At 62.4% G+C, this 17,917-nt stretch overlaps 1 protein-coding gene across 1 annotated transcript; it reads right to left on the reverse strand.

Annotated features, from left to right (window-relative positions):
• Positions 1 to 5,278: 5,278 nt before the first annotated feature.
• LOC134395342 (uncharacterized) lies at positions 5,279 to 17,408 on the reverse strand. Its single transcript, XM_063121506.1, has 17 exons — positions 17,316 to 17,408; positions 16,595 to 16,701; positions 15,251 to 15,417; positions 14,936 to 15,066; positions 14,602 to 14,745; positions 13,144 to 13,591; positions 12,456 to 12,584; positions 11,957 to 12,035; positions 11,496 to 11,707; positions 11,173 to 11,415; positions 10,815 to 10,913; positions 10,132 to 10,325; positions 9,825 to 9,999; positions 8,499 to 8,655; positions 7,172 to 7,325; positions 6,176 to 6,287; positions 5,279 to 5,834 (listed from the first exon to the last, which is right to left on the reverse strand). The coding sequence occupies exons 1-17, from the start codon at positions 17,331 to 17,333 to the stop codon at positions 5,668 to 5,670; spliced, it is 2,736 nt and encodes a 911-aa protein (XP_062977576.1). The 5' UTR covers positions 17,334 to 17,408; the 3' UTR covers positions 5,279 to 5,667.
• Between the last annotated feature and the right edge of the window lie 509 nt (positions 17,409 to 17,917).

Consider the following 17,917-nt stretch of genomic DNA (forward strand, 5'->3'; position numbering starts at 1 on the left):
CCGCGCCATTAACAAATCCTTTCCCAGACCACAGGGCTCCCAGCCCGCCCTTGCCCACAACATTTGGGCCATCACTGCTCCCCCACCCAGGGTGCCAGAGTTGCTGAACTGAAACCCACTGCTGGGGAGGGGGCACTTGCCCCCCCCCCAGGCCCCGTGCAGCTTCAACGTTTGCCACAGGAGCTGCAGCTCCACAGATGGGAAATCACAGCAGGCGCCCTCTGGCCAAAGCCGCTCCTTCAACCATGGCAGCCTTGCTGGTGTTGCCCAGGGCACTCTGGGTTACCACAGATTGCAGCTGATGGAGCCGCCCACCTCTCCTTCCCAGGAGCAGAAGCGCGGCTCTGGAAGCCAACCTGATAGCCACTAAGGGGAGCCAAGCGACCTGAGAGCCACCCGGCCTGCGTGCCTTTCCCAGCAAGGCCCCCCTGCTGTGAGTGTCCCTTGCACAGCTACAGTTAAGAGAAAGCTGATGGGAGACATGACAGCACTCTGCAAATCCTTGAAAGGTTGTCACACAGAGGAGGGCCAGGATCTCTTCTCGATCCTCCCAGAGTACAGGATGCAGAATCATGGGAGCCAGTTTCCAGCTGGACATCAGGAAAAACTTCCTGACTGTTAGAGCAGCACGACAACGGAACCCATGACCTAGGGAGGTTGTGGGCTCTCCCACACTAGAGGCCTTCAAGAGGCAGCTGGACAACCACCTGTCAGGGATGCTTTAGGGTGGATTCCTGCATTGAGCAGGGGGTTGGACTCGATGGCCTTGTAGGCCCCTTCCAAATCTGCTATTCTGGGATTCTAGTTCTGTGATGCCACCTGGCTGGAGGCAGCTCTTCCATAGAGCCAACCAGAAGCCCCTGGCGTCACCTGGAAACTCTGCTGAGGTGGTACCCACAACCCTCCATCCAATATGGTGGCAGCACTAGAGAGCAGCCCAGTAGTGTCCTCGGCTGGCCATTGGTATGGGGAACTTCAGCACCACCTCTTGCTATTGGTCCTTAAATCTGCAGGCTGGGGCCCAGCCTTCTTGGTGCTTGAAGGCCGCTGCCATGGCTCCCTTTAGCCTTGTCCTCACCAGACTAAACACACCCGGGTCTTCCAGCCATTCCACATAGGACTTGGTCCCCAGACCCCTCACCATCCCGGTCGCTCTTCTCTGGATACGTTCCAACTTGTCAATGCCCTTGTTAAAACGGGACACCCAGAAATGGACACAGTACTCCGAAGGCAGGAGATGGCACGATTGCTTCTGCTGACCTGGACACTGTGCGTCTGTTAACGCATCCCAAGTCTGGGTTCACTTTCTTAGTAGCCGCATCGCAGTGCTGGCTGGCATTCAGCCAGTGATCCACTCAGACATCTAGGTCCTTTTCACTGTTGCCAGGCTGGGTCTCCCCCATCCTATCCGTGTGGTTTCGATTTATTTTTTGTTCCTAAATCCAAGGCTTTACATAGAATCATAGAATAGCAGAGTTGGAAGGGGCCTACAAGGCCATCGAGTCCAACCCCCTGCTCAATGCAGGAATTATTATTATTATTATTATTATTTATTTATATAGCACCATCGATGTACATGGTGCTGTACAGATAACACAGTAAATAGCAAGACCCTGCCGCATAGGCTTACAATCTAATAAAGTTGTAGTAAACAATAAGGGGGGAAAGAGAATGCAAACAGGCACAGGGAAGTGTAAACAGGCACCGGGAAGGGTGAAGCTAACAGTATAGAGTCAGAACAAACTCAAAGTTTAAAAGCTATAGGGAAAAGAAAAGTTTTTAGCTGTGTTTTAAAAGCTGTGATTGAGTTGGTAGTTCTCAAGTGTTCTGGAAGAGCATTCCAGGCATGAGGGGCAGCAGAGGAAAATGGACGAAGCCGAGCAAGGGAAGTAGAGACCCTTGGGCAGGCAAGAAGCATGGCATCAGAGGAGCGAAGAGCACGAGCGGGGCAATAGCGTGAGATGAGAGAGGAGAGATAGGCAGGAGCTAGACCATGAAAAGCTTTGAAGGTCAACAGGAGAAGTTTATATTGGATTCTGGAGTGAATTGGGAGCCAATGAAGAGATTTCAGAAGCGGAGTGACATGGTCAGAGCGGCGGGCCAGGAAGATGATCTTAGCGGCAGAGTGGTGGACAGAGACCAGCGGACTGATGTGAGATGAGGGGAGGCCAGAGAGAAGGAGGTTGCAGTAGTCCAACCGAGAGATAACCAGTGCGTGAACGAGAGTCTTGGCAGAAGAGACAGACAAAAATGGTCGAATCCTGGCAATATTATACAGGAAGAAACGACAAGATTTAGCTACTGCCTCGATATGAGGAATAAAGGAGAGCGAGGAATCAAATATAAAGCCAAGGCTACGAGTTTCCTTGACCGGAGTAAGCGTGACATCGTTGACAGTAAGAGAGAATGAGAGATGAGGAGAAGGTTTAGGAGGAAAAACAAGCAGTTCAGTTCAGATGCTTTAGGAATCCACCCTAAAGCATCCCTGACAGAGGGTTGTCCAGCTGCCTCTTGAAGGCCTCTAGGGTGGGAGAGCCCACCACCTCCCTAGGTCACTGGTTCCATTGTCGTACTGCTCTAACAGTCAGGGAGTTTTTCCTGATGTCCAGCTGGAATCTGGCTTCCTTTAACTTGAGCCCGTTATTCTGTGTCCTGCACTCTGGGAGGATCGAGAAGAGATCCTGGCCCTCCTCTGTGGGACAAGAGTGCTCTCATGTCCCCCCTCCATCTTCTCTTCTCCAGGCTAAACATGCCCAGTTCTTTCAGTCTCTCTTCATAGGGCTTTGTTTCCAGGCCCCTGATCATCCTGGTTGCCCTCCTCTGAACATCTGTCTCTGTTGAATCTTGTTGGACTCACACAGTGTTCCAACCAATCTAGATCCTTTTGAACCTTGATCCAAAAGCCTTCTGCTCTGTTGGCTGCCCCTCCTAGCTTTGGGTCATCTGCACATTTGCCAAGCAGCCCCCTCTCTGCCCTCATCCAAGCCATTTATAAACATGTGGACCAGCCCAGGGTAGAGCCCTGCGCCACGCCAGGAAGGCCTCCCTTCGGTAGGGATGCGGAGGTAGTCACGGGCCCTGGCCCATGGTGTTTGCTCCTCCAGCTGTGGGTCCAGCGAACAGGAGTGGCACCCAACCCACATTTTACCAGCTTTCATGGGAAACCTTGTCAAATGCTTTGCTGAAATCAAGATATCCGATGTCCACGGCATCCCCATGATTTATCAGATTCATAACCATGGCATCACTTATTCCTGGCAAGCCCAAGTTAACTCCTTGTAATCAACACATTATTTTCTAGATGCTCAGACCGACCACTTAACCACCTGTTCAAGAATTTTGCCTAGTACTGCTATCAGGTTGATTGGTCTCTAGTTTCTGGAAGACGGGCATATTTGCCTCCTGTCTCCAGTCTTCCGGCACAAAGATTAATGTCCAAAGCTCTTTCTTTCAGTCTGTCTGGCACAAAAACGAACGTCTGAAATAATGTCCACAGGCTCCTTCAGCACCGGGGGCTGTAATTCATCTGGCCCTGGAGACGCACTCGTTTAAAGTGCCCAAGTGCTCTCTCTCCATGTCCTTCCTTATTCCGGGCTGCAGATCCCTCCAGATATCGTTTGCGCTGTAACTCCCCTGGTGGGAGAAGGCAGAGGCAAAATCGGAGTGGGGCAGCTCTGCCCCCCCCCACCCCCGGTCACCACCTTCCCTCGGCGGGAGACCGACCCCTTCCTTGACCTCCTTGCACCTAACGCAGCCCAAGACGCCCGTGGTGCTTGCCCGAGTGTCCCCTGCCCGCCTCAGCCCAGCCTGGACTTTCGCCTTCCTGACACCATCCATACAGGCTCAGGCAGCTCTACGGCACGCCTCCCTGGCAATAGGTCCCTTCTTCTCTCTCCCAGACAGGACCCTTTTAAGTCAAACTTTTAAGAAAACAAATCTCGTTTTTACTGGGGCGATTTAGCAACTGTCGGTACCGAAGGTTACAGGGGTTTGGGTCCCTCCGCTCCTTCTTTAAAGTGGAGTTGGGGGTGGGCTGTGATGCCACAGCGGTCCAGAGTTTGAGAGGCAGAACAGGCCAGGTCAGGCAGACCAAGCAAGGCCCAGGGGAGCTGGAGGTCCCAGCTCCAGACACTGCTGGCGCTGCGTTGCTGTTTAACAGAAGCGGAACAAGTTGGGACTGTTTAGCTTGGGAAAAAGGAGGCTGAAGGGAGAACTGGTAGAGGTGTACAAAATGAGGCAAGTTGTGGAGAACATGGACGGGGAGGCATTTTTCTCCCTCTCTCAAGATACTAGAACCCAAAGGGGTCATATCCCATGAAGCTGATGGGTGCGAGATTCAGGACTGATCAAAGGAAGTACTTCTTCACACAGTGCATAAACTATGGAACTCACTACCACAAGATGTGATAGGGTGCATTCCTGCATTGAGCAGGGGGTTGGACTCGATGGCCTTGTAGGCCCCTTCCAACTCTGCTATTCTATGTTTCTATGTAGTGATGGCCACCAATTTGCATGGCTTTAAAGAGGGGGCTGGATAAATCCCTGGAGGAGAAGGCTATCAATGGCTACTAGCCCTGGTGGTTATGTGTAACCACCACTATCCGAAGCAGGAAGCCTGTGTTGCTGGGGAACATGGGCGGGAGGGTGCTGTTGCACCATGTCCTGCCTTGTTCATTCCTGGCCGACGGCTGCCTGGCCACTGTGTGAACAGAGTGCTGGACCAGATGGACCCTCGGTCTGATCCAGCCTCAGGGCCCTTCTGATGTTCTTCCGCCAACCACACGCCCATTCAGGGGGTCACGTCTCCCAACACTCCACCCATGTCCTGCGTATCCTAGAGCAATACTCAAGCCTCCTGTCATAGGGCCCGAAACAGCTGTCCGCAGCCGGAATGGGTGGGTGGGTGTTCTCCCACCCATGTATCTCCATCAGGGTGGGGGGCAGGGGAGGGATGCGTCGGGGAAGGGAACATAACCAGGAAGATCCCAGAGCAACCACTGATGTGGGGAGAAGGGAGGTTTGGGCCGCCCTCCCCTCAGCCCAGAGACGCCTTGCTGGTGACGGTGGGGAAAGAGAGCTGCGTCATCGTCACCTCCAGGCGATCCGAACAAACCGTCTGTGGACACAACCTGCAGAGGCCCTGGAAGGATCAGTCTGTTTTATTGGGAAGTGTTAAGGCACAAGCGACAGGCGGATCCCACGGTCTCTGCATCACCCCAGGCCCGCAGGGAGAGGCATTTCTCCGGGCCCCGCTCCCCTCCCGCACCCTCTGTCTCGCACCAATGCTCCGGTCCCCAGGACTGCGCCTCTCCCTGTCCCGGAAGCGGAGCCTGCAAGGGCACACTTTTAAGGACAGAAGCTCTTCAAACGCCCACCTTTCCATTGCAGGTGAATCTTCAAAAAGGTCCTCCCCACAAGGAGGGAGAAAGAGAAAGTCAGAAAAAATAATGCCTAGATTTCCATGAACAGGGCACGAGCCCCAGACAACGCAGGCTGCGAGCCTCCCAAAATCCCACGAGACGTCCGTCCTGGCAAGACAAGCCACTGCAGAAAAGCCAGACCCCAGCAAAGCCGTCTCGGAAAAGCCCTCCAAGCAGCCGAGGAAATCAGCTCCAGCAACCGGGAGAGGGGAGCCCTGTGGAAGGGCCCTGGCCAAGCCCAGCTGGGTCACTCTTCGTCCGAGACCTCCTCTGTGGCCAGGACGCGCAGGTGGCTGGCCCGGATGCTGCCGACAGTGGGGCATGTGGCCAGGAGGTTGGCCACTCCGAGAGCCGTCACTCCTGAGCCGTCCAGGTTGAGCTGGACCAGGGGCACCTGGCTGAGGAAGCGTAGCCCTGAGGGGGGAGAGGGGGGGCAGGTGAGGAAGGCGGGAGCGCCAAGCAGAGGGAGGGAGGGCTGGCTCAGAACATCAGCAGGTGTGCCCACAGTGGCGCCCCGCTGCCTCAGCCGGGTGATCTGGTCGCCTCAGGATGGCCCCCCAAGACGCCCCTTGTCAGGGCCACCGTGTGCTTCGCCTTCCCAGGCAGGCCTTCAGCACTGGCCAGCAACTCTCCCGCAGCCGTGGCTCCAGCGCTGTTCTGCACCCTGCCAAGCCCCCCGGGCCGGCTGGAGCAGTACGGACACGCCGTGTGCCGCCTCACCCTCCCCGGAAATCCCCGCTGGGCCGTGCTCCTACCTCTGTCGGTGAGGCGGGTGCGGCTCAGGTTCACCTTGAGCAGCTGCTGGCAGCAGGCGAGGCCCACCCTGGCCACCGTGTCCCCGACTGGCGTGCTGGCAAGACTCAGCACCTGGGAGCAACAGGCACAGCACCGTGGAAGCCTCCTTGCCACCGTCTCCAGCCCAGGCGCGGGAAGGACTGGCCTTCCCCGAGGACGGACTGGAGCACGCGGACGCTGCAAGGCCCCATGCGCTCCGCTCTGGGATGGCCCCGGAGCAGCGCCTGTTCCTGCAGCACACAGTGGCCGGGTGCCCCAGGGTGCCCTTGTGGCCCTCGCACGTGCGCTTAGGCAGCCCCTTTCCCTCCAAAGAGAGTCAGCGGAAGGCAAGACGGAGGCAGCAACCGTCACACGACCCCCCCCCCCGCCCCCGGAAGCCTCACATCCAGACGCAGATGACAACATTGCAACTCAGCGGGCTGGTCTAAACTGCCCTCACCACCCACCAAAGGACAGGTGACGCCTCCCTCAGATGGGCGTTCCGCTGTCACGGTGCCACAACAGAAAAGGCCCTGCTTACGGCTCCCCAATTCAGCTGCCGGCCCACAGAGGCTACAACCGTACGCACACCAGAGAGTAAGTTACGTTCCGCTCCATGGGGCTTACTCCTGAGTAGGCATGGATATGACTGTGCTGTGGGTAATGGCGGGAGGCCAAGCGAGCCAAGCAGGAAGGGCCAGCAGGCCCACCAGGCCCTGGCTGCAGCCTCTGGCATGCCAGAGAGGCCAAAGGCTACTCAGCTCTCTTAAGCCTGCCGGGGAATGAGCGCGCAACGGCCCTGGGAGACGGAGGCCGCAGAGGAGAGGGCACGTGCTCCTGCTGCACCATCGCCAAAAGGCTCCTTCTGCTCAGTCGCCATGGCCCGAGAGCCCTGGGGTCGCAGAAGCAGAGCCATCACCGCCCCCCTATCCAGGACCCCCACCCCTCCCAGGGAGCTTCCTTGGGGCCACCGATACCTGCAGGTGGGGCAGGCGGACGATGCAGCGCGCCACCCCTGCGCTGGAGACGTTGAGGCGGTCCAAGCACAGCTCCTCCAGAAGCTGCAAGCCCTGGATGTGCGGCAGGCCGTTGTCTGTGACCAGCGTGTTGCAGAGCGACAGCCGGCGCAGCCTGCAAGGGGGTTGGGGGAGGGAGGAGGAGGAGACACAGCCAGGCAGGGGAGGGTCGGCAAGTCAAAGGGTTCCCGGGAATTCGCGACACAGAAATCGTGTTCAGAGAACGGCTGGAAATGGGCCATTGCTGAGTTAGGGGCCCTCTCTCCCGGCCATCCCTCACTCTCTCAGGGGGTCTCCTCTCCACGCACAAGGTCACAGGGGGCTCTGCTGGTGTGTGTGTGTGTGTGTTTGTGAGAACAGGCCCTACATGATCTGAACGATGACGGCTTCGTTGGTTTAGAGGAACAGAACTTTAATTTCGCTAAGAAACACGCCAGCCACATTGTCTATTATGCTTCTAATCATCTTAATTGCAATGCGTCTTATAAAGCGTTTTGCTTCTTTTTTCATTGCATAGACTTGTTATTCTCGAATACTGTTTGAGCAATAAACACACATTTTATGGCAGCGCTCTTTGTTAACTGGCTTCAGGGAAGCTTCAGGGACAACTACCCATAAACGGATTCTTGAAGCCTGAAATGCTCAGTCAAGACCGGCAAATCCGTCACTGCGTGGGGCCTGTCCTATAAAGCTGCTCTGCCCTCTCTGCACCTGGGGAATCTCAGCTGCACCCGTCCAAGTTTGGCAGAACAGCCAGTCGGATGGAGAGAGAAGGAACGGCCCTTGGCAATGTGTGTCGTGTGTGTCTGTCTATGGTTCCGCTGACATTTTGCTTGGACGTTCCGACAACTCTATGGGGAAGGAAGCCTGTTTTGCTTAGCAGACCTCACACCTATGTATCACTTTTGCCTACTACTTAACAAAGCCTTTAACTTCTACCCACTTGAGTGTTCGTCGCCTCCGGATCCTCTGAAGGACCATCACCTCTTAACAAGCCAGCGACCCGGCCCTTCCACGGCAGCGTCGCTTGGGGGTCGGTTGCCATTCAGAGGGGGGCTGCTGTGCGCTGCCATGCCAGGTGAGCCCTCCAGACCCCATTGCGGGGGGGGGGAGGGGGCTCCTAGGGAGCCTTTTGACCAGGGGCCCCTCAAAGCCAGCGTACAGCCCTGCTTGCAAGCGGCAGTGCCGGAACAGGGGACAGAGGGCTGCGCGTGTCCTGGGACGGGGCGGAGCTGGGCTCAGGCGACCCCCAAGGCTGGTGGGGGGCGGGGAGGGAGGGGACCCTTACCTGCACAGCTGAGGCAGGTGCTGCAGGCCCTCATCTGTGATGTGGCTGTAGTCCGTCAGGTCGAGCTCCACGAGGCCGGTCAAGCGACACAGAGCAGCCAGGCCGACGTCCGTGACCGTGTGCCGGCTGGGCAAGGACAGCTGGGCCAGGGGCAGGCCTGCAAAAAGCCATGGGGGGGGCTGGAGTGCCTGGCTTCCCTCCGCGACACCCCCTCCCCCAGTCTCCCCGTGCCAGTGGGAAGGCCTGCCTCTCTCGGCACACGCTGGAGGGGCTGCCGTGGAATGGGGGGGGGGAGCAGCGAGATCCCTCACAGCCGGGCTACGGAACTTCAGCCCCGGATCTCGATCGTGATGCCCCCGGCCCCCGGCCCCAACCCTTCCTCCTTCGTTTGGCCGGTTTCTCCATTTACCCCATTCTAAACGGCTGAGATCCCCCCCACCCCCACCCCCCTGGAACCAGCCGCTGGCAGCAAGAACCTTACGCTGGAACAGGTTGACACGCCCCACTTTCCCACCCCTCGAATGCAGCCCCCCCAATGTCTCCAAATTGGAAAACGGCCCTCGGGCTTGAAGAGGGGCTGCACCCACCGCTCCCTCCAGACAGGTCCAGCGCAGCTGCCCATCATCCCCTCCCCCCCGCCTTCCTCCGGCGTGGGGCTGCCCCAGACCTACAGCCTGCAGGTAGTGGGGGCCGCCGTCAGCAGGTGACGCCAGGTCACCAGGGGGACGTGGCTCCCTGACCCCAGCCTCTAGGCAGGCCAGGGGCCATGAGAGAGGAGAGGAGGCGGAGCCTGAAAGGGGGCGGCCAAACTGGCTCTGTTTGCACGCGGGTGGCGGGCGCTCGCCTGGAGGAAATCGCTGTTTGCCCCAGGCGAGCACCCGAGGGACTGAGCACAAGCCTCTGCCGAAGGCCAGGTTTCTGTCAGAGCCCACTTAGGCCAGATTTGGTAGCCAACCATTGTTTCTAGTAGCCAGTGAGGTCAGCTTTCTCGCTTCCTATTCTAAAGCATCAAAGCCAGTGTGTCCGTTGTGTCGTCACTGCCCACCGAGGGGGCTTTCCAGGGGGGGAAGCAAGGGGGGGCTGGCTGCGCCTGCAGCAACTGCCCCCCCCGGACTCCGCCTGGAGCCCCCTCACATGTGGCTGTGCAAAAGCACACTGCTTCTCCTCCTGCAGGGCAGTCTCCTGGCAGCCAAGCCGGTGGGGCACCAGAGGGCAACGCAGGGGCCGCCTTGCGGGTTTCACGCAACCCCTCACCGCTTCACCCGCTGGAACCGAACCGTCTCGGCCCCACTGGAGATGAAGGGGAAGCCCCAGCCGTGCCCCTACCTGAGACCAGTTCCAGAGCCCGGTTGCCGTCCACCGACTGGACTCCCGAGAGCGTCAGGCTGGACAGGGAGGGGTGGGCCGAGAGCGCCCGCAGGGAAGCCTCGCTCACGCGGGTGCCGTCCAGGTGCAGCGTCTGCAGGGCCTCCAGGTGCCGCAGCGGCGAAACATCCGTGACCTGGGGGGGGGGGCAGATCGAGCCAGCATGGTTGGGAAAGCCCACCCCCCTCGCTGGGGCCAGCCACCCCACGGCCCCAGCCAGCCGGCCCCGGCCCCAGCCCCCCGCCAAGGCAGAAGGAGCCCCACGCACGCTTGTCTGCTTCAGACTGAGCACCAAGAGGTGGGGGGCACGCTGGGGCAGGAGGCGGAGGGTGTCATCGGTGACGCCCGTCTGGTTGAGGCTCAGGTGGGTGAGGCTGGGCGGTGCCGGGAGCAGGAACTCTGCCAGGCCCCGGTCCGAGATCCGGGTGCGATCCAGCGCCAGGTGCGACAGCTGCAGCAGTCCTGAGGAGAGAGCATGGCAGGGGTGGGGGTTGAGGGGCTGGAGTGAAGCCAACCCCCCTTTGGGCTCCCCGTGAACTGTGGAATGCGAGCGCCCTCCTCATGAGCAAGCCCTGGAAAGGGCCCCAAATCCACCCAGCAACCCTTTCGCCCCCCCCCCCCCACGCACGGCCTGAATCACCCCCACGCAGCCCGCTGTTAAAATCTGCACCTCCCCCGAAAACAGCCACGGGGCGGGGGCGGGGGAGGGGAAGTTCATGCCGTGACCTCTTTCCCTTTGCACCACAAACCCCCAAATCAGGGCCCAGCTGGGAACGGCTGCCTTGCTAGCACCCGCCTGGACGTGCGTCGTGGAGGAGCAGGAAAGCCGCTACCCACCCACCCCCGGCCACTCCAGAGAGCGAGTGCGAGAGACAGTCAAAGCCCCCCGCCCCAGAGATGGACACAGAGCCTGCCTCCAGGGGGATGCGCGGGTGGGTGGGTGGGTGTGACCTTTCAGGAAGCGCAGGCAGTTGTCCGTGAGCTTCTCACAGGCGGAGAGGTTGAGGTGTTGCAGGTGGGTCAAATGCTGCAGCACGGAAAGGCCCTGGTCTGGTGGGGGGGGGGGGAGAGGGTGGTCAGTCAGGCCTCCTCCCCTAGCAAAGCTCTCAGGATATCCGGCCCACAACCCTCCTTTGCCCCCCCCTTTGTCCCAAAGTCCCTCTGTACAGCGCCTGGCGCCTGCGTGGCATGGGGGGTGGAGGGGGGGCAGCAGGAAGCCCCCCTACTGCTGCTTGGCCAGGCGAGAGCAGCCCCTCCGCGGACGGGGGGCGCATGGGCCCAGGGCAGCCCCGGCCGGCCGGCCGCTCACCTGTGATGACGGGGCAGGAGAGCAGGCTGAGGTGGCGCAAGCCGGGGAAGGCACGCAGCTGACGCAGCAGTTCGTTGGTGGCGTAGGGGTAGCAGTCCAGGAGCAGCTTCTGCAGCGGGCAGCCGAAGAAGAGCCGGAGGCTGCGCGGGGTCAGCAGGCCCTGCCGGATCATGTGCCCCAGGACGCGCTCGGCCAGCACGGGCGTCAGGGAGGCCAGGCTGCTGCAGTACTGCTTGCTGGGGGCTGGAACGGAAGGAGCCGCCCATGAGGGGGGCGGCAAGCAGGCGCAGAGTGGGGCCGGGGGGCCGGGGGGCGCTGGCTACCTGTAAGGAGGGCGACGGTCGCCTGCAGAGACAGCTGGGAGAGCAGCGGCACCGGGGGGGGCAGGCGGCTGGGGGGGGACGCCACGCTGGGCCTGTCCCTCTCCTCGGCCTCGAGGCCCTGCGCAGTGGCCTTCTCAAGGCGCCGTTCGGCTGCCTGGGCTACGGCGAGTGGCAGCGGGGCCGCGGCCTCCACCCTGGTCCCGTCGACTGTCCTGGGGGGTGGGCAAAGAGGGGGGCGGGCAAAGAGGGGGCGGGCCTTGAAGCAGCCGTCAAGGCAGCCACCTTCTCCGATCCTCACACCCCAAGCGCCCGCACATGCCCAGAGGAGGCCGGCCTCCGCACTCCGCCTTACGTCATCCCCCACGCCGAGAAGAGACGCCCATCCCCGGCCCCAGTGACATCCCCACCACCACCACCACCACCACCACCACCACCACTCCAGCAGCCGGAGAGGCTCCTACCTCAGCCGGTTGCCCTCCGCTGGCCACTGGTGCTGAGGCCCCGGCATCCCCTGCGCCTGGTCCGGGAGGGGCAGGAACCCTTCAAACAAGGAGCAGAGGGCGTCAGGACGGCAGGGGCAGCCCCGTCCCCTCCCCCCCGCCCCCTGCCCTGCCCCCCCCCCGTCAAAGCTCTAGGCCTGGAATCCTCACCCCCACTTGCTCCTTCTCCCCCTCCCTCCGCAGGAGGGGACTGGCCTTTCCGTGGAGCCTTTCCCAGGTACACTGATGGCTCACCTGTTCTGGGGCTCCCTGCTGCTGCTGCTGCTACCTGGTGACTCCCACCCACTGCTGGCTGCTCCTTTCTGCAGCCCCCCCCCCCCCCCCCCCCGTGCAGCCGGGGCCTGTGAGGCAGAGCGAAGGCCAACGCAGCCACCCCGAGCTCCCGGCCCCTGCCCTGCTGGCTGTTCCCACCACGCCCAGACCCTCCCTGGAGCCGCCCCTCCTGCTGCCCGCGACCCACCTGGCCTCCCTCCTGGACGCCTGTGGGGAGCTGGCACAGGATGCTCCTCGCCGTCCGCCTCTTCCCTCGTGGCGACTCCCAAAGGCTCCTGCTCCATGGGCTCCTCCGCGTCCAACCTCTGCCCCCGGCCTGTGGGGCAGCCAGAGGCAGCAGGGTTGCTCACAGGGCTGGAGGAGGGCGGGGTTCTCGCTCTGAAGAGCGGCTGCCTGGGCCACCCGCTGCTCCTCCTCCTCTTCCAGGGCAAGGGACAGGCGGGCTGTTCTCCTCTGGAACCGTGGCAGGAAGATGCGGGGCCAGGAGGGCGGGGGGAGGGGGGCAGTGGTGGGAGGGGTGGAAGAGCACGGCAGGGGCTGTGTGCCATGAACCAGGCCCTCCTGTGCATGTGCACTCCCCCCCCGCTGCATTCTGGGAACAGGAGTTCCACGGCTAAAACGCAACCAGAGCACACAACCCAGGCGTTCCCCCCTCCCACCCAACTAAAATGACCACCTTCCAGGCTGCACAGAGCCCCGGATTTTAGCATGGCGCTGGATTTGCGCCCCACCACTCTGCAGGGACGCCAACTTTGAAATGGTACAACAGCAGAATGGGTTCAGGTGCCAGCGTGGGCTGGGCTGGGCAGCAGGGAAACTCCCCGCCCCCTGGAACCCCCCGAGCATCACAACACCGCCAGCAGCGCTTCACTTACCCCAGTGATGGTGCGTGGGAAAGGCCGCCCCGCCCCGGCTGTGCATCCCTGCCAGGCCCCCTGGGGCCACCCTCTGGGCTGGGGAGTGCAGGAGGGCGGGAAGCGCCTCGCTCGGCAAGAAGGGCCCTCCCTCGGCCGCAGGCCGTGGGCCGGGCCCGCCCATCTCCTCAGGGGGCGGCAGGGGCGGGGGGCCTGGCAGGGGCCGCTCGGAGGCCGGGGACGGAGGCACGGGGTCCACGATGCAGAGGGTGGCGCTGGGGGCCAAGCCCAGAGCCTGCAGGGTGCGCGGCAGGTCGGCCGGGCTGAAGTGGCGCCTGGGGAAGCCCTGCAGGAAGGCGAAGGACGGCGACAGCTCCGGGCACAGGGAGAGAAGGCTCTGTCGGACGCCCTCCAGGGAGCAGTCGGCCGGGAAAGGCTGGCGCACCGAGTCCCCTGCAGGGAGGCGGATCTGGGGGAGAGGGGAGAGGCTGCCGTCGGGTCGGGGTGGGGCAGGACGGTGTCCCCACATTGCGCTGTTTGTCTGCATCAGCAGGGCTGTTGCGGGGCGGAGGGAAAGCAGAGCCCAGCGAGGCCTGGCTTGGGACCCCCTGCCCAACAAGTCCCTCTGGAGTGGAAATGCCCATTTCACAAGCAGGAAGCTGAAGCCGAGGGAGCCGAGGACTTGCTCCAAGCCACACAAATTCATCGGAGAGGGAGCACAGTCGGAGACCTGGGACTGGAGGGATGCGTGCACCCCAATTCAGATCCCTCGGAGGCCATGAAACTTCTCGGCCGCCTCAGTTTCCTCTTCTGTAAAATGGGTTACACTTCACAGAGATGTTTTGAGGATGAATTAAATAAGGAACATAAAGCCTGGGTAAGCAACCAGCGAAATTATAAATCATTCTTAATGTAGAAGCCAGGGTTCGACAGGCGGTTCTGAAGCCCGGCCCTTCGCCTCTTGTCTCGCCAGGAGCGAAAAGCCCACCCTGGGACTCTGTTCTGTCTGAACTATCGTGCGGCACCTCTCTCTGACCTCTCGAACCTTCTGGCTCTGAGTCCCCTTGCCGCCGAGGGCCACCTTCTCCCTAGCCCCACAGCAGCGCAGGGCCCTTCTCACCCTTAGGCCAGAAGGTCCTCTCACTTCATGCAGGATGCTAACATCAACATTCCGCTACTGACTCTTCTCCCAACTGGCAGCCATTCCACAATTTCGGAGCTGTGCAGCCAATCGCAACAGAGGAAATGGAGACAGCCTATCCCGCTCTGCTCTCTCCCCCCATACCCCGCCCCCTAGAACTCTCTCCCAGCCCCCTTCTCTCTGCAGCCAACCAGCACTGCTTCACATCTGCCCTGGAGCAAGGTTTTCCCCACCACCACCGCAGCTCTGAGCCTCCTGGCTCCAAGCATGTGTGTTGTGTGTTACTGCCTGTGCAGCAACCCTGCTTGGCTGAGGAGCTCCGGCGGTGGCTGGCTCACCGTAAGCATGCAACGTCCATCGCTGGAGGGCTGAGCTGTGCTCTCCGACAGGGGCAGCTGGACGGGCGAGGCCTGAGCCAGCTCGGCCTTCACCTGGATGCGCCGTCGGTCATCAGCAATTCTCTGCAACGCCAACTCGTGTTCCTGGGAGACAGCAGGAGTGGGGCAGTCTGGGAGCGGGCGGGGGGCACGGGCCCACGCAGGTGCCGACTGCGATAGGGACCCTCCAGTCCACGCGGGGCCTCCGAGGCAGGAACCACTCTCCCCCCCCCTCAAAGAGGCCCGGCGGCCCTGCCATGGACCGGCGCCTTTGCTGGGCAAGAGCCCCGCTCACCCTGCGCTTGTTCCTCCTCTCGGCTTTCAGCTGCTCGGCCAGGTGCTCCCGCTGCTGCTCCGCAAAAGCGTGGCTCTCCGCTCGCCCGAGGGCGTCCTGGGCAGCCACTCCCTCCAAGTCCAGCCTGGAACCTAGAAAGAGGGCCTGGAGTGGATGCTCCTGCCAAGAGGCTGGGCAGCCCTGCCCCAAACTAGGAAGTGGGGGGCTGGCCGTGGCGTGGGAGCGGGAAGGGCTCCCACCCTGGCCCAGCTGCAGTCCCAGCGCCTGGTCTGGGAGGTGGGACTGGGGGGGGGAGGGAAGGAGCAGCCCACTCACCTGGCGACATGCTGCCCAGGCTGGGCGCGCCTGGCCCTGCCGATACCTCCGGGGGCTGCCTGGGTGGGTTGAAGGCGTCCATGGCTCTCGGGTCCAGGGCTCCGGGTGGGTGGCTCCGTTGCGGATGTGGCTGCTGCTGCGGCTGCTCCGCCCTCTCCTGCAGTAGCCTAGGAGGAGAGAGACAATGCAGCCAAGCGGTGAGAGAAAGCGGGCAGGGGCCTGGGCGCCCCTGCGGCACGTGCAGAGCACCCAGCCAAGTTCAAGGATTTCAGGGCTGAGAAAGACCCGGGCTTGCGAGGGCCTGCCTGACAAGGGGGGGGAGACAGCTATCAATCAGTCCCTTCGGCAATGCTAGCTGGAGACGAAACACCCTGCAACACAGGCCCCCTCTGGATACGCAGCTGCTTCGGAGGGACGTGCGTGGAACCCTCTCAGCCCCACTTCCGCCTTTTCTAAGGCAGCCTTCCCCAACCTGCTGCCCTCCAGATGGACTGGACTGTGATATACTGGACTAGGAACGAGGGACGATGCAGTCCGACAGATCTGCAGGGCACCAGGTGAAGAACATCAGAAGGGCCCTGAAGCTGCATCAGACCCAGGGTCCATCTAGTCCAGCACTCTGTTCACATGGTGGCTGGTCAGCTGTCGACCAGGGACCAAGAAGGCAGGACATGGTGCAACTGCACTCTCCCACCCATGTTCCCCAGCACAGGCTCACTGCCTCGGATTCTGGAGATCAGGGCTACTAGCCATTTGATAGCCGTCTCCTCCAGGAATTCATCCAACCTGGAGGAGACGGGTGTTGGGGAAGATTGCTCTCAGGAGCTGAGCAGACACAATGGGCCGGGCCGGATGATCACTGCAGGGGGGTTGTGCTGGGTGCTGGTGGCCTTCTGGAATATCCCCCTCCCGATGAGGTGTGTGTGTGGGGGGGGGCATGGTTGGTTGTGTCGGCGGCAGGGGTCGTTTGAAGGTTAAACAGCCCTCAAATAACCCTGCCACAAACCACGGTGGGCTGTGGTGATCAGCAAGCGGCCCCACCTCACAGAACCACCGAGGACAGGGAAAGTCCCTTGCTTTGCGGGCGCCTGGGTCTGCGTCTGACGTTCCTCCACGGCACGTTAGCAGAACCGGGTGCTGCAGCTCAGCCTCCCCAGAAGAGCCTTGGGTGCCTCCAAAGCAGAGCCCGCCCACCCCTGCCCGGGATGCGAGGAGCCGGGCCAGGCAGCCTGTTCAAGGACGCTGCCCGCCTACCCTCCAGCGCTGCCCCAGGGAAGGGGGCTTGCACGGCAGGTGCAGCAGGGAGGGCTGGGGGCTGGGCCCGCTCCCGGCCAGGTCACTCACCAGTTGGCGGCCTCCGGGGCGCTGAGGCAGCCGGCGTGGAGGGCGTCGCGCACCTGCCGCTCGGTAAAGCCCATCTCGTAGAGGGTGAGGAGCAGGTCCCCCAAGGTCTGCAGAGGGGTGGGGTGGGGGGCAGAGGCACGTCAGAGCGGCCCTCCTGGGGCTGGACCCCCAGGCCCGACCCCCGCCAAGGGCTGCATGGCGGGGCACGCGGGGGCTTCTCAGGGGTGGCACCGTGGGGGGGAAGGAGGCGTTGGCGGAAGGGGGCCCCCAGTAGGCTCAGCCCCGATCCTCTAAAAGGGGGGCTGCGTAAAGGCAAAGGGAGGCGCAGCCGGGGGAGCCCCTGAGAACGAGACACCTGGGGGCCCCAAAAAGGGGCGGAGCGGGGGGCTGCCCGGGGAGGAGGGGCTTCCCTCGCGGCCCCTTGCCTCCCAGCCGCCCCCCCCGCGCCCAGCAGCCTGCCACGGGGCAGTGGAGGGGGGGCGGGCGAAGGGGTTGTGGGAGAGGAGGAGGGGGGCTACCAGCCCCTCCCCCCCGAGATACCCCCCCATTTCTCAGCCCTCCCCTCTCTGTTGCTGAACGGGGGCGGCGCGGGGGGGCGCGAGAGCAGCCCCTTCCTGGGGAGCCCCAAGGCAGCCGCTGGAGGAGGAGGAGGAGGAGGAGGAGGAAGCTGCCCCGTTTGAACTCCTGCCTGCCGCAGGGGGCGGGGCTCTCCCCCTCTCACCGGGGGGTCCTGCTCCATCGTGGGGCGGCGTGGGGGGGGCGGCGGAGTCCTCCTGCGCAGGCGACCCCTCCCCTCGGGACAAGGCGGAAGTGGCGGCTGCTGAGCCGCCGCCCGATTGGCTGAGCCGAAGGGGGCAAAGGGCAACTCGCTCCGCCTCCCGCCAAGAGGAGCGGAGGAACGGGCGCCTGTCGCCCTCCGCACCTCCGGCTCCCCTTCGCAGCCCCGGCCGGAGGGGAGGGGGCGGCGGAGTACTCTGCGGGCCGCGGTCACGCGAGGCCATCCAGCCCAGCCCTACGTTGGAGAGCGGAGCCCCTCCGTCTCCGGCCGCCTGAGGCAGCCCGTTCCGCAGGCGACCAGGGGTCCCGCCCGGTTGCGCCCTTCTGGAGCCAGCGGGCGCCCTGCGGATCATTGCCTCGGACGGGGACCCCCAACATGCCCCCCCCCGCCCTTGGCCCCCCGGCTCGGGAAGATGGGAGCTGCAGGGCGGCGCAGGGAAGGCGGCCTCCAGCCCGGCCACCGCCCTCGCGGGACAGGTTGCGGGGCTTCGTGGGTGGGTGCGGGGGGGGGAGCAAGATCCTCCCTGAACTGCGATGCCCAGGACT

This window comes from Elgaria multicarinata, chromosome 1, assembly GCF_023053635.1.
Source record: "Elgaria multicarinata webbii isolate HBS135686 ecotype San Diego chromosome 1, rElgMul1.1.pri, whole genome shotgun sequence".
Classification (NCBI taxonomy): Eukaryota; Metazoa; Chordata; class Lepidosauria; order Squamata; family Anguidae; genus Elgaria; species Elgaria multicarinata.

What these genes read in the sequence shown, in the direction of transcription:
- LOC134395342 (XM_063121506.1), bottom strand. An exon ending in AGAGGAGGAACAAGCGCAGG is followed by an intron (nt 14,746 to 14,935) that starts GTGAGCGGGGCT and finishes GCTGTCTCCCAG; the next exon opens with GAACACGAGTTGGCGTTGCA. An exon ending in CTGCCTGCGCTTCCTGAAAG is followed by an intron (nt 10,326 to 10,814) that starts GTCACACCCACC and finishes CTCTCTCCTCAG; the next exon opens with GACTGCTGCAGCTGTCGCAC.